At 39.3% G+C, this 15,544-nt stretch overlaps 1 protein-coding gene across 13 annotated transcripts in view; it reads left to right on the forward strand.

The window, feature by feature from the left end:
* USP54 (ubiquitin specific peptidase 54) overlaps positions 1–15,124 on the forward strand; it is a 109,886-nt gene extending 94,762 nt beyond the window's left edge. For 11 of the 13 annotated variants that reach the window (XM_025049424.1, XM_025049425.1, XM_025049430.1 and 8 more), the window contains 5 exons: positions 102–297; positions 2,083–3,479; positions 8,900–9,018; positions 12,305–12,491; positions 13,845–15,124. In XM_025049424.1, coding sequence (XP_024905192.1) covers positions 102–297; positions 2,083–3,479; positions 8,900–9,018; positions 12,305–12,491; positions 13,845–14,401 — 2,456 coding nt within the window. In that variant the 3' untranslated portion in view covers positions 14,402–15,124. The remainder of the gene's footprint in view (positions 1–101; positions 298–2,082; positions 3,480–8,899; positions 9,019–12,304; positions 12,492–13,844) is intronic. The other 2 variants (XM_025049432.1, XM_025049435.1) reach the window with 2 other exon arrangements.
* The last annotated feature ends 420 nt before the right edge of the window (positions 15,125–15,544 follow it).

Genomic DNA, 15,544 nt, shown 5'->3' on the forward strand with positions numbered 1-15,544 from the left:
TTTTACTGCATATCTTTGCTCATTTTTGGTTCAATTTTATTCTTTTTATTTCTGTTTGTATTTTGTGTTCTGTTTCTGCTATATTTTCTTTTGCATTTTAGCTAAACTAAGACTTGCCCTGCATGGTGCCAGCTCTAGCACACACAGCAGAGCCCTAGTCGATAAGAAGTTGCAAATCAGTATTCGAAAAGCACGGAGCCTGCAGGATCGCATGCAGCAGCAGCAATCATCGCAGCCGCCGTCGCAGCCCTCAGCCTGCCTCCTCTCACAGGGGGGGACCCTCCCTCAGCCAACAAGGTAGTGCCTGGGAACAATAGTAGTTTATGTACACCAAGGGAGGAAGTGACATGGGTGCTGCATAGCCAGAGCTCTCATTGCCTTGGCGACTACAGGGGAGAGAAGAGTCCTCTGAAAAAATTCCTTCTCTCAGTTCAGACATATAGTGAAAGTTCATCCCACTGCTTGTCCTTTTCTTACTAGTTCCTAGAAATATGCAGAAAGTATAGCATAATAAATGGACCACTTGTCCATATTTCCTGTGGGGAAGTTTGTCCCTGGACATGTGTAATAACATAGTTATTAAATTTATGTCTACTAAGTTCTGAGACATGGCAGACTGAACTACATTTCACGTTGCAGTAGAAACCATGTGATTTATTTGGAGATTTCAACGCTTCTTGTCCCTCATGGAAGCAGAGAAAGCAGCCTCCTTGCTCTGATAAAACCATAGAGAAGAGACATGAAGATTCTCTTTGTTTTGGGTCAGGGTTAGGAAGAACATCCCAGGGGCTGTTGGTATAGTTCTCATATTTTAGCCCTTGGATTTGGCTGTTACTTAGAAAAGATAGATTTAAGTAAAAGTAAATTTTGGCTATTAATAAGCCTAAGTAGTTTTCAGAATTTAAATGTTATAAAAGTAACTAACATTTTTTGAATATTTGCCTGTGCCCAGGCACTAAGCTTAAATACTTTATGTTTTATTTTATTTAATTCTCACAGTAACCCTAGGTTGGAGACTATTTTTTACTGGTATAAATAAGGAAATCAGGCTCAGAGGATAAATAAGATACCCAGTATTACTCAGCCATTAAATGGTAGAAGTGTAGAACTCACATCCAGGTCTGTGTGATTCCATTAGGTCTCTCATAGCAGTATAATATCATACTCTTCATAATGTTTTAAAGGTGACTAAGTGACTGTACCCACAAAAATTTATAATATATTATCATTTGAATTTAATGCTCATAGCTTGGATCTTCTTTTTCTTTTTTCCCATTGTATACTCCACTATTGAATGCTGATCTGGAATCTGATCAGGTGTGTTTTGAATATAAGTAATTTAGGCAGCTAAACTCTTTCCAGACAGCTTATGCCAGTTGATGTATGTGAGTGATCGAGGTTTTATTTAAGTGCTTCTAACACATTTTTTTATGTCAGAAATACAAAACAGTTATTGAGAAATCAACTAACTGTAGTTAATCCCTATTCTCACTCCCAAATCTCAAGACACCACAGTACATTACTTTGAGGAAGTATCTCAGTGAGTAATTCAGCCAAATCCAGATTATGAAAACATAGAAACATAGAAATGGTTGATTTCTATGTAATCCTGTGAGCCCAAATCTCCCTGTACTCTGTAAATGTGGCCTTTCGGTTCTTTTGACTCATCTGCCCCTCAGGACCCCAGGTATGAGTGATTTCTAGCCTTTGCTTATTTTCCATGTCATCTGCATGTGGGACTAGCAATTTTTTTTTTAATTTGCAAGTAGAATATGATTGGAATAGGATTTTATGGGTAAGGAAAAAATATTGTCAAGGGCTTTATTTAGTATTACTCTGTGCAACTTTGGTGAGGGCATGTAACAAAGAGGATTAATACTACCTACCAATTGGGTGTGAGCTGACCATGTGCCTTTTCTTGTGAACCTCTGAACTGTTGACTCTACTTGTGCTTTTATTTCCATTTATTTTTCACCATTCCCTCTGTGGATAGCTAGATGTGGGAACCAAATAAATAGTTCTTTTTGTAAGTGATCTTGTTAATCAAGGCAGCTTATGACTGGCTTTCTCCATTTATTTCAGTGAACAGCCTATCCCGCTCCAAGTATTGTTAAGCCGGGAGGCCCAACTGGAACCCTACACAAATATAGAGTTTGGGGCCAGTTCTTTCGTCTACTCACCTGCTTCCTGCCATGAGTCACACTCATCACTATTCCCAGAGTCATCTGCCTTGTCTGTCCCACAGCACAATTCTCCCAGTAGGTCTGCCTCCAACCTTCTTCCTTCAGTTGAGGTGGACAGCATTGACCCCTCTGTGTTCCACAGGCAGGGGTTACCTAAAACACCAGGGAGGACTGATAACAATTTTCATCATGGTTGGGAACCATTGGATGTACCAGAGGGTAAGCTTCAAGGCTACAGGGGTGACAATAACAGCCGCACCAGGTTTTCCCCTCAAGAAGGAAGAGGCATTGATCAAGAACAACTATTCCAAGAAAAGAGGGATCCTGCTGACTCATCCCAGGTGATGTCTTGTTCACACCCAACTGGAACAGCCACCTGTGAGAGAAGAGATGTACACAGACTAGCCTGTAGTTCTACAAGTTCATCAGTTCAGCCCAGCCTTCCTCTGTATAGCTCCTACCACCCTGTATTGCCTGCTGCTTCCTCATTTGTGCTTCACTCTCCTGATACTGTGCAGAAGACTAACCAATGCCTCCAAGCCAAGAGCCTCAAAACTTTATTGACTTCAAAAGTGGATGGAGGCAGCGAGGAGCCCAATAGGCCAGAGTTTCTGGGCACGAAAGGGCTTGTTCGCTCTTTGACAGAGCAGTTCCAGAGGATGCAAGGTGCCTCCACAAAGGATGGTACAGGTTCCCAGGATAGAAGTTTGCCAAATAGTATAAGGAAGAACTTCTCCTCTTCTGACTCCAAGCCTCCCTTCCCACAGGGTCAAGGGAAAGGCCAGTGGCCTGGGGCAAAACAGCAACCCTCTGTGGATGATAGGGACAGACTGCCTTCCTGGGAAGAGCCTGTTGATCATCCTTCTCTTGCCATGAATTCTGGACTGCCTAATGGTGAAACTTCTTGGGAAGGACAGCCCAGGTTGGCAGAGCCAGGTATGTTCCAAGGGAAGCTATCTCAAGTGAGAGATGCTAGGCCTAAGGAGCTAGGCAGCAATGTCGACTTGGGGACTTCCTTGCCTTTGGATTCCTGGGTGAATGTCACAAGGCTCTGTGATTCTCAGCTTAAACATGAGGTCCCTGGGCCAGGAATGAAGTCCTCCCCCAATGATCCCCATACCTGTACAGCCTATCCAGAAAGAAATCACATCCTTCTGCATCCACATTGGAACCAAGACACAGAGCAGGAGACTTCAGAATTGGAGTCTCTCTACCAGGCCAGTCTTCAGGCTTCTCAAGCAGCCTGCTCTGGATGGGGGCAGCAGGATGTGACCTGGCAACCACTTAGCCAAAGAGGTAAGAATACAACCAGGGTTAGAGGAGTGGGGACATATAAAAGCTGAAAGCATGAGGACAAGATCAGAGGTAGGGTGGTGTTCTGTTCAAATAATATCCCTAGCTTAGAACATGGCAGTAAAATGTCTGACTTTATTCATAAAGACTTTAGGACAAGGGGTAGACATTTTTCTGGCTAGTGTGAAGAGTAGGGACAGAATTATCACTCATGGGCCAGTTCCCTCCTAAAGAGAGTGTATGCTGAGGGCTTCTTCAATATACAGTGCTAAGGAATGGTTCATAGGTCTTTGAGAGTGACCCAGTATGACATGGGGGAGGCTGAGAGGAAAAGTCATCCTTCTGTGGTTCAAGAGCTGAACTAATCCTAAGATCAGCTTCCAGATCCATCTTGCACCGAGGATGTCTACACTGAGCCAAGCCTTCAAAGGGCATGTCCAGATCATACCGAACCAGCACTATCAAGACCTTCCCTGGTCCCTTCAGGAACTGCCAGGTTTAAAATTTTCAACATAGTATGCTTATAGGGTACCGTTCACTGACTCTTCTTGAGATTGTATTGTGTGAAGAGTGAAGTCTACACCTTAAATAAGCACTGCAGACTTAGTTCTGGAAATTGAATAAATGAGGATTATTTATAACTTAGATTGATGCACTTAAGAACTCCAAAGGCTGAACTATTTGTTCTTCCTGCATTATCACTTGATATCCCAGGGCCAAGTTTTTATATCTGTAAAAAAAGAGAATTGGTTCAATGATTTTTTCTAAAAGACACCTTCCAACTCTTAGAATATGTATGATTCTGTGAAATAGAACTTGGAGACCTTTATGTTCACTTGGGCGTAACAGTTTCCATAATGGTACAGATTCCTCGCATGCTGCCAACCAACGTTTAATTACAGCCAAACAACAAGTGTTTATTGAATACCTACTATATTCCCAGGAGCTGTGGGGGAGGTATCACATAAATATGAGGTTTGATATTAAGATAATGTTTTTTAGGATCTGCATCCCAGTGTAGACTTTGCAATAACATTTATTAAGTGCTCCTTAGATACAAATGGGCCATATGGGAAGATTCTACAGAATGAGGAAAAGCTGGACTATCTCAATTAGCTTCCTGCCTATTTTAAGAGAGAAAGAATATACAAATGTTGTGTTTTAAGAATTATTAATAAAGACATATAAAAAATACATTGCAGTTGAAATTGAACTAATTTGACTGTCAAACATTATAGTACAAAAACAAAGCAAAATAACCCTTATGTTACCCAAAACAGCAACATTTTTCATTTCATAGTTTTGAAATATATAAAATAACAAAAACCATTGATAATCCCACTCTTAATAATTTCATGAGTTTACTTCTGGCTTTGTTTTTTTATATATGTACACTATATATTTTGTTTTTATGAAAAGCAGGATCTTTTATACACACACACACACACACACAGTTTAGTTCCATGAATTTTCTTACATGATATCCATGAGCACTTTGATAAATCTACTTTTAATGCCCATCGTATTCTGTATATGAATGTACCATTCTATGGCTGAAAATTTAGGTTACTTCTAAATTTTTTTATAGTATAGCACTGTGATGAATATCTTTATATTTAAGTGTTTGACCACTCATAAGCTCTTTAGAATAAACTTTTAGAAGGATAATAAGTAGTTGAAGGTTATAAACCTTAAAAAAAACCTCTTGGTACATACTGGCAAATTAGCCTTCAGGAAGATTATACTTTTAAAAACAATATGAAAGAGTAGTTACCAACCATTAATTTTACTTAGTAAACAAAACTAATTTAAAAATTTATCTAATGAGTCAGTTTTCAAAATACTTGTTAAACCAAACTAGCATTTATCTTGGTTAGAGTCTGTTTTAAATTAAGACTTTAAGAACTGACATGACATAAAATAATGAAGTGATCAGGTGGAATAAATCAGATAGTTGACAAAGGAAAATGCCAATTAGGATTCATATATGACAGAATGTATCTTTGGGGGAATCCTTTATTATCTTACTGTAAAGCGTTTATTAGGCATGAAATTATTTCCCCCCCATATTTATTGATATATGTAAATTGACAGATAACAGGGTATAAGTTTAAGGTGTTCAATGTGATGGTTTAATACATATATATATTGTTAAATGATTACCATGATAAGGTTAGTTAACACAACCATCACCACACATAATTACAATTTCTTTTGTGGTGAGAACATTAAGATCTACTCTTTTAACAACTTTCAGGTATATAATACAATATCGTTAACTATAGTCACGATACTGTACATTAGATCCCTGGAACTTATTCATCTTATAACTGGAAGTTTGTACCTTTGACATCTCCTCACTTCCCCATCCCCCAGCCCCTGTTAACTACCATTCTGTGTTGCTATGAGCTTGTTTTTTTTAGGTTCCACGTATGAGATCATACAATATTTGTCTTTTTCTGTATGACTTGTTTATTTGGAACAAAGCTTTATTGACATATAATTTCTATACTATACAATTCAAGAGTACAGTTCAAAGGTTTTTGAGTATATTCACAGAGTTGTTCATCCATCACCACATTTAATTTTAAAGTGCTTTCAACACCCTAAAAAGAATGTATCCATTAATAGTCACTCCCCTTTTCCTCCTACCCCTCTCTCCCAGCCCCAAGCAACCTCTAATCTATTTTTTGTTTTTAGATTTACCTATTTTGGACATTTTCTATAAATGCAATTATATAGTATATCGTGTTTGTGACCAGGTTAATTTTGACATAGTTATAGTTCCTAAAGAGTTATACAAACACTGCCCTTGACCTGTATTCTAAATTTCATAGTACTTTGAAGTTGGGCAGACATCATCTTAAAAATAAAAGCTTTTTTTATGGAAAATTTCAAATATATTCAAAAGTAAAGAGTAAGAGTAAATGTTATAATAGTCTCCCCACATACTTATCGCTAGCTTCCATGGTGATTATCTTGACCAATTTATTAACATGTGGCCAGTATTGATTTAGCTATAGCACCCTCTCCTTTCCCTTTCCCACTGTATTATTTTAAAAGCAAATCCCAGACATTATATCATTTCATCCATGAATCATTTAGAATGTATCTCTAAGAAAATAAAGACTATTTTAAAAGATAAAACCATAACATTATTATAACTGAAAAATTAACAGTAATTTCTTAATATAATACAGTAACCAGTATTCAGATTTTCTCAGTTGTCTCATAGATGTCTTTTCACAGTTGGTTTATTTCAAATCAGGATCCATACAATATTTGCACATTGCATTTTGTTGATATGCTTCAAGGCTTTTTTTTTAGACTGTAAGATTTCTGTGTCTCTTTTCCCCTTGCCATTTATTTGTTGAAGAAATTTGGTCATTTGTCTTCCACATTCTAGATTTTGCTGATTATATTCTAATAGAGCTTTGCTTCTTTTTCTCTCTCTCCAAACATGTTCTTCTAGCCCCTCTTTTTCCTGTAATCTGGTACTTAGGTCTAGAGGCTTGATAAAAATTAGATTCAATTTTTAAAAAATAAGAATATTTCATAGGTAGTTGTTTGTATTTCTTATATCGGGAAGCACATAATGTCTGGTAGTCTTCCTTGTTACTATTAATCAGTAGTAGGCATCATCTTAATTGTACCTGCTATCAAATCCAGAAGTCCCCTCAACAGTACTCCTTACAGATGGCTGCCTCCACCTCTGCTTAAATGTCTTTAAAGGAATCTGTCCACTCCCTTCAGGAGGTTTCAGTAGCCACCTCTCTGTCTAGGAATTGACGTGATTAGAAGAGAACCAAATTCTAATCATTACAACTATGATTCTTAAATCTGACTATCCATTATAGTCACCTGAAGAGTGGCTTTTAAAAAACAAGTAATTTTTTAAAAACGGGATCACAGTACACATGCTGTTTTTATTATGGACAATTTTTCTGTTTATCCTCCCCTTACATCAATCCCTACCTTTTATCCCCCACCTTCCCAGATAATCAAATATACATATTTCTGTATTTTTCTGATCATAAAATCCTTTGTAGATCTACATGTACAGTGTTTTTTGGTCTGGGGATAATATTACAATTTTTTTTTTTCTTTTAACTTAATAATACTAGATGAACATCCCTCCAAGTTACTTAATTTAATTCAATTCATTCTTTTTAGTGGCTGGGCAATATTTGATATTGAAGATCCCATTCTGCTATCTATGGATATTACTTTAGTTCTTGGCCACTACAAACAATGCCACAGTAAACTGGTATTTTTGCTTCTTATTCCCAGGAGTAGAATTGTTGGATAAGGGGGTAAATATATTTCAAATTTCAATTGATATTTCTAGATTGCTTTTTAGGAAGACTATAACATTTTACATTTTTTATAAGCAATGTTTGAGGATATTCTCCCACACTTTTTGGGGAAGTTTTTTAAAAGTAAATATTCCCAGGCTCCAACTATAAAGATTCTGATTCAGTAGGTCTGTGGATAGGTACAAGAAGCTGTATTTCTTAAGACTCCTAATGAGTCTGAGGTGGTATTAGAACCACTGCATTTAAGCACCAGGAATCATTAAAAATAACTGGTCTTCTAGTTTAGGATCAGCAATATCATGCTTTAGCCAGATATTAGTACCAAAATAACAAATTGAGACATGAATTGGCAATATATATATATTTTAAATATAGGTCAAGGACATGTGCATCTTCAGAATAGAAGGCTTAATTATTTTTATTGAGGTAAGCACCTTGGGAGTCACATATCCAGTTTGGAGCTGCTCTTAACAGTCTAGCAAGATTTTGAGGAAAAGATAAGCATTTAGTGATTGCTTAGAATTTAAGCGATTGAGAGAAGCCAATCAGGAGAAATAAAAGAACGTTACATACAAAATGTTCTTGCTCATAGTAACAGGAAGTGAAAATCAAGGGCTTGAATTTTAATACTGGTTAAACCACTTACTACTTTAAGACCCTGGAACTCATTTTCCTGTTATGTAAAATGAGGTTTGATAAATGATTACTATGATCGTTTCAATTTCTAACTAGACTGGAGATTAATAGTTTCCTTTGTCATCACAGACACTCTTATATGTCTTGGGCCCAAGTCTGACAGCAGCAAAGTTGATTGTGTTTACAAAAATGAAATGAGGCAAGATGGGACATTCAGCTATCTGTCCTCATAGCCTCTTCTCTACAAGGTTCTTTAAGGTCTATGTTCTGAGATCCTTGTGGCTTCTAAGAAACTATCCCTGTTCTGAAACTCCTGGTTCTACATTCCAGAAGCACATCTTCCATTAGATTCAGGGATATATATTTGTTATTTAATGAAACAAGAACTCTTGAAGTTTGTGCTGCAGGGCTCAGAGTTTAGGCTCTAAGAGATAAGGTGGCTTCAACTTGTATTTTTGTTTTCCTCCTCAGGATCTGCAGATGGTATGGGGAGGAGGTTGCATTCAGCCCCTGGCCTTGGTCTCTCAAAGACCCCAACAGCAGAAATGGAGCACAGTTTCCATGAAACCAGCACAGTGCCTGCTTCTCAGGTAGCAGCCTCAGGTGCTAAGGTGCTGGGCATGGGGTGGTGTGTTGGGGAAGGAATTATGGAGAGAGATAAGTGGTAGGATTGGTGGTAAGGTAGAGGCACGGTAAGGTCGGGCTCTTAGAATAGAACAAGGTCTATGATTGAGCATCTTTTGATTGAGAGGATATTGCCACATGGGCACTACCTTTCAAATATATTTAATTCAGGCCTCTACTAGTGAGTCTTACCTTATTCTCTCCCATATCCCTGGGGACAGTGTCTGTGGGAAAACCACAGGTCTGGTGTCATGTGACTGCCTATGTCTGTGAATTTGAAGGCTGCACCTTGCTGAGGCCCCAGCAGGGAGTATGGGGAAGATGATAAGTATGGTGCAGAGAACTTTCACTGCATCTCATGCTGTCTTCCAGAGGCAGGAGGCCCCAGTCTCTTCCCACAATTTTATAAGTAGAATCAGGGTCTATCTATTTAGAGCCCCCTTTCTCTTGCTAGGTAAAATATAGTGCAGGTGAAGGGGCAGAAGAAACTGAAGGTTGTAATTTGGGGAAAAGCCGTGTGCACTTAGCAAAAATGAGGACACATAGTCATTACTTTATTGACACACATTTTGTTGGAGCCCAGAGGAATATCTCTTCCCTGTAGTAGTCTGTAAGGTGTATTATTGGGTTCCCCAGGGTGAGAAGAGTCCTAATAGTAGCCTTCTCGAGAACCAATAGCTCCTGATTGGGTCAGAACCCACTGCAGAGATGGATGGAGTATTGTTTTGCTTTTTCCTCCCCACCCCATTGTAATGAGGCCCATTGTAATTTCAAGATGAAATGAAACATGTGCATTGCAAGAAAAGGAAAATGATTTAAAATCCTCCTCCTTAAGGCCTTCCTTTCATAATTAATGCAGTAATCTATAGTTGCAAGTTACAGAGACACCCAAGTCAGCAGAGATCAACAAACTCATATAGTGGCTGTGGCTGGATTTATAAATCATGCCTTTGAGAATTTCTCACACTTGTCCAAGGTAAGTTGAGTTTTCATTACAATAGAAGTCAGGATGCAAAGCACCAGTGCACTGAAGCTCGTTTACCAGGTCAGTTCAAGAAAAATTTTAAAAGTTTTAAATATGTGATATAAAAATAAAAAGGTACAAAAGAATATAGAGTTAAAACTAAGTCTGTCTTCTACTAGGACTTCAGATCCAGTTTTTCTTCTAAGAGGCAGTCATTTTTTTCCCCCATTTTATTGTTCATAAGTTCCTAAACAACTCTGAACAAGTCTGCCATTCTTTTTGGAAAATGTGGTCTTTTCTGCCCAGCATTTATTCTCATATACCTTTAAAGCACTTAATGGCAAATTGTTACTTTCCTAGGAGATTTGGCTTCCTTTCTCCTGACTTCTGTATTATTTATTTATTCACTGATTCATTCTTTTTGAACAAATACTTATTGAGCTTATGTTCTAGGTATTGTGCCAGATGCTGGGGATAGAGTGGCAAGTGAGCTAGATATAGTCCCTGTTCTCATGGACTTCACAGTTTATTGGAGGAGACAAATAAATAATTATAATATAATGTAATATAATAAAATATAACAATATAATATAACATAATATAATATAATACTTAGTGCTATGGAAGTGTAACAGAAGGGACAACTAAATCAGGCTTGAGGGATCAGGGAAGGCTTCCTGGAAGAAGTAAAAAAATATATAGCCGGTAAAGGAACCTGAATTAAAAGAAGCTACTTTGGTATGGCAAGATTAAAGCCTGGCAAGGGAAGGATGGAGTGTTGACAAGTGAGACTGGAAAGAACATAAACAAGGGTCATGTCATGAATCACAATAAGGAGTTTGGGAGGATAGAGAAAAGTGGACCTATTGAAGAGCCAATTAAGAAGTAAAAATCAATGGGACTTGGTGCCTGCCTGCCTGGATATGGGGAAAGGAGAATCAAGGATCATATTCAGGAATTATGGGTTGATTGATAATGATATATTTAAGGGAAGAGAAGCAAGAATATATTTGGGAGAAGAGATTTATACAATTTTGGATATATTGAGCTTAAATGGAGCTTTAAGGCGCTGGGGATATTGCAGTGAAAAGAAATGTATTCTATCAGGAGAGGAAGACAATAAACAAGTAAATCCCAGATAATGTGTGATAAAGCAAAATAAAACAAAGCAAAGGGATGAGGAGTAAAGAGGTAACAATGATTATTCTCAGGGCTATTTTTGATAGAGTAGCGAGAGAAATTGGCTCTAAGGAAGTAACATTTGACCAGAGACCTCAGTGATATGAAAGTGTGTAGCTATGGGAAAAGATTCCAGGTGACAGTAGCAGTAATGTTAAAGGGCCTACAGTGGAATGAGTTTAGTGTGTTTGAAGAACATTAAAAAGATTAGTGTGTAAAATGCGTCTGAATGTTAGGACATATGTAAGAACTTGCCGGCCACAGTACAAAGGAAATGAGTTAGAGATGGGAGGCCAGATTGGAGGCTGTTGCAGTGGTCCAATTGAGTTTAAATATGAAATATGTTAAGTAGAAATGACAGTACTGGCAAAGGTCTCTGGTCAAATGTTAATGGAATTGTGGATGAGAAGTGCAAAATCAAGGGCAATGTCAACATTCAAGTCTAGGTGCCTTTGGAAAATGTGGTACTAGGAGGAAGAGTTTGGAAGAATATTAGTTCGATTTGGACATATTAGTGTTTTACATGTTAAAGGGGATATTTCTGAGACTTTGCCACAAAAGTGAATGACTAATGGAGTATGGAGCAGGACATAAATACCAGTGGGTACAAACTTGACAGGCAGACCCAGACAGTGGATTATAGCAGTGTTAGGAGAGAAAACAGAGTAATAGAGTTCTTGATTGTATATTTAAGGAGATATATTTTGGTTCTCAATATTTAGAGAGAGTATAGAATTTTCTTTCTCAATATCTCAGGCTTTCTGAATTTCTCATTTCTTCTCTATTTTTAAATTTCTATCTCAATCTTTCTAATTCTTCTATTAGCATTAAGGAGTTTGCCAGAGACCTAGATGATAAGGTTGGGAAGGTGAGAGCTAGAAGGAAGACAAGTTAGGAGAATAGGATCTTCCCTTAGTTTCTAGAGGGACTAAGAGGGAGAGTGACTGAGTAAATTGGGTCCCTTTCCAGAATAAGACATATTTGCACTCTAGTTCCCTCCATCTCCCCTTGCTTGCCTCACCGTGTTTACCCAACCATATCCTGCTGTGTGTTAATCTTCATCTCTATGTTTTTTTTTTTTGTTTTTTTTTTTGTCATCTCATTATAAGGATTCATCAAACGCGAGGACAAAGCCTTTGGAAACCGGGCACCGTTGTTCCAGCTCCTCTTCCCTCCCTGTCATCCATGACCCTCCTGTGTTTCTCCTTGGTCCCCAACTCTACCCACCCCAACCACAGTTCCTGTCCCCAGATGTCTTGATGCCCAACATGGCAGGGGAGCCCCATAGACCCCCAGGTAACTCTCCCCAAATCTAATATTATGTGCCAGAATGTGGTGTACCTTTCCAGGGACCTAACGGGTCAAATCAGTATACCTCTGGGTGTGTGTGTGTGTGAGTGTGTGTGTGTGTGTGTGTGTGTGTGTGTGTGTCCCAAGGTGGAATTGTAAAGAGTTATAAATTACTGCTTTAATATCAAACATTAATCTAGATGAATTGTGATTGAGTCATTTCTTGGGCAACATGGTTCTAGGGTAAGGGTCTAGACCGAATTCTCAGACTCTAACTACCCATGAAAATGAATTGTTTCAGTCATGATAGAATAAGATGACCAAGGGGAATTAATACCCAGTCTTTAGGATTACCCAAAACAGAAAATGTCATCTCTATTAGCTAGTTTTCTCTTCTTCTATCCCGTAAGTCGCAGTTGTGGGATAGTCTAGGAGGACAAGGAGTGAATAGGAGATTTGGAAAGACCCTGCACATGGAATACCCATCCTATGTACACAGACCCAGACAATCTTGGGGAAGGTGGGAAGCATCCTTCTGGCTTTCTCCATAGCAAGCTTTGCTTCTTTTCCTCTTCATGGGCTGAATCTACAGTATAAGACAATGATTCTCAATGGGAAAGGGGAGGTGCTACTGGTATCTAGCTGGTAGAGGCCAGGGATGCTGTTAAACATCTGCAATGCACAAGGCAGTTTCCCTGGCCTCCTTAATCCCCCAAACAAAGAATTATCAGCCCCAAATATCAGTAGTGCAATGAATGTCCCAGGGCAAGGAGTGGTTGTGGTTCTAGAACAGTAGAGTAGTATTGTTGATATTTGTGTCCAAATTTTAGGGAGCTTCTAGATAGATGGACTTCCTATTACTCTGTGGAGCAGCCAAGTAGCCAGCTTCCTTTGACAGTTGTTAGGGGCATCTGATCATACAGGAATTATTTATTACAGCCTGTTTTGTACCAAATGCTACAGTGAAGGTACCATGTTAAGAAAATAAGTGATGGTTTGGAGTGGTGGTTCTAGGAGTAGAGCCGTCACAATGAGAGTATACATTTGTAATATTAGGGAGCCATGCGTGCGTGTGCATGCATGTGTGTGTGTGTTGGAGGAAGGATTGCAGTGGAGTGAGGTAGAAGTATGGCAGCGTCCAGGAGACTGTTTCATTTGCCCAGGTTGGAGTTAAGAGACTTGATTTTAATGTATATTAAGATTTTTAAAAAATGAAATTAAAAACAAAGCTAGGCTCCTTCTTTCCCTTTTGTGTACGTTCTTGGAGGGGTGGGGAGTTATGTAGAACAGCCAGGTCCTCTGGGAAAGAGAATGGTTTACTAAAGACGCTTAATCTTTGGGTTTCTTTTCTCCTCCCAGGAACTTCAAGGAGTGTCCAGCAGTTTCTGGCTATGTGTAACAGGGGTGAAACTTCCCAGGGAGTCAAGTATGCAGGAAGGACTTTGAACTACCGGAGTCTCCCACATTGTTCCAGAACAGATGCCTCCTGGGGAGCATGGTCAGAGACCAACCAGCATATTGGGGCCAGATTCCTGACTACTCCAGGGTGCAAGCCTCAGCTAACCCACACTGCCACACTACCAGAAAGACACCAGGGCATTCAGGTTCCTCATGCTCAGTCCTGGGGGGATCTTTTCCATTCACCCTCCCACCCTCCCATTGTTCACCCTGTGTCCCCACCATCAAGCAGCCTTCATGTACCCCTGAGGTCAGTTTGGAATTCGGGTCCTGGTCCAGGGTCTCGAGCCCCTGGTCCTCGAAGAGTAGATATGCCCCCAGATGATGACTGGAGGCAAAGCAGTCATACCCCACAATCTAGACACAGGAGGACACGGGGACAGGAGTTTCTATTTGTTCTAGCAGATGCCCCTGGAAGAGAGATGAGGGCTAGAGCCCTGCAGCATAGTAGGTGGTAAGGGTCACCCTTTTCCTTTCCTGGAGCCACTACTTTCTCTGTTAAACTATACTGTGGCAGTTTTGGTACGAGGGTTGTACTACTCTTATCTCACAAGGGATGTCATAAACCTCTAACATGACGTGGCTCTTTCAGAAGGAATATTTGAAATTCCAGTTTCACCTAGTAAAAGGAGCAGCTGCTATTTATTTAGGGCTTTATTTGAGCCACTTTAAAGAAGAATCCATATTACTCTGGACACTAGCTATTCCTTAGGATCTTAGGATCACCATTTTATTCCTGGATACTTTATGCCTCATCTGTACCTGAGCCCTCATCTTCTGCTCCCTACTCTATTACCCACTTCTATTCTTTGTTTTATGCACCTATCCCTATTACCTGACCTGTCTTCCTCGTCCCCCATTCTTGGAGAGACATGTAGTTCTATGGTCATGGTCCTGACCACATCATTAAGGGCAGCTCACCTTCCCAGGTATCGTGGACTGTCTTCCTGTGCCCCCAAACCTTAGGCCTAGAATGCGGAGCTGCCAGCATATCATTTGCCCTCTGAACAGTTGGAGTCAGGCACACTAACACACCCTCCTGTCTCAGCAGCAGAGCCATTATTGCCACTTGCTCAGTTGCCATTGTAAACCCTCAGAGTTAGCTGAATTATTTTAGGGCCAAACATACTGTTTTTGTAAAGTATTTTTCATTAATAAATCTATAAGATAGTTCTATTTAATTCCTTGTCATTTAGTTTTTTATTTAACCCCTTTTGTTTGCTCTTGCTCTTTTGTGGGCAGGGTGGGCATGCCTGATAAGCAAGAAATACCAATTCCCAGTGGCCTGGGGCTCCCAAAGAGTGAAGTATGGCACAAACATACATATATATGTGTGAAAGTGTGTGTGAACATGTATGAATAAATATGTATTTATGGCTTTTGACTGAGTGAAAATGAAGAGCCAAAGAGTTGAAAGATATTTGAAGGATATATACTCAAGGTAGGAGTCAATGTGCCCTAAAATGGAGTGACTTTCCTTGTTATTGCTGCTGCTAGTATACTTCCTACCCCTTTCCTGCCAAGAGACACTAAATATATTACATTATTTCTCCTTCCTTCCTTCCTTCCTTCCTTCCTTCCTTCCTTCCTTCCTTCCTTTC

This window comes from Pteropus alecto, unplaced genomic scaffold, assembly GCF_000325575.1.
Source record: "Pteropus alecto unplaced genomic scaffold, ASM32557v1 scaffold155, whole genome shotgun sequence".
NCBI classification, from domain to species: domain Eukaryota; kingdom Metazoa; phylum Chordata; class Mammalia; order Chiroptera; family Pteropodidae; genus Pteropus; species Pteropus alecto.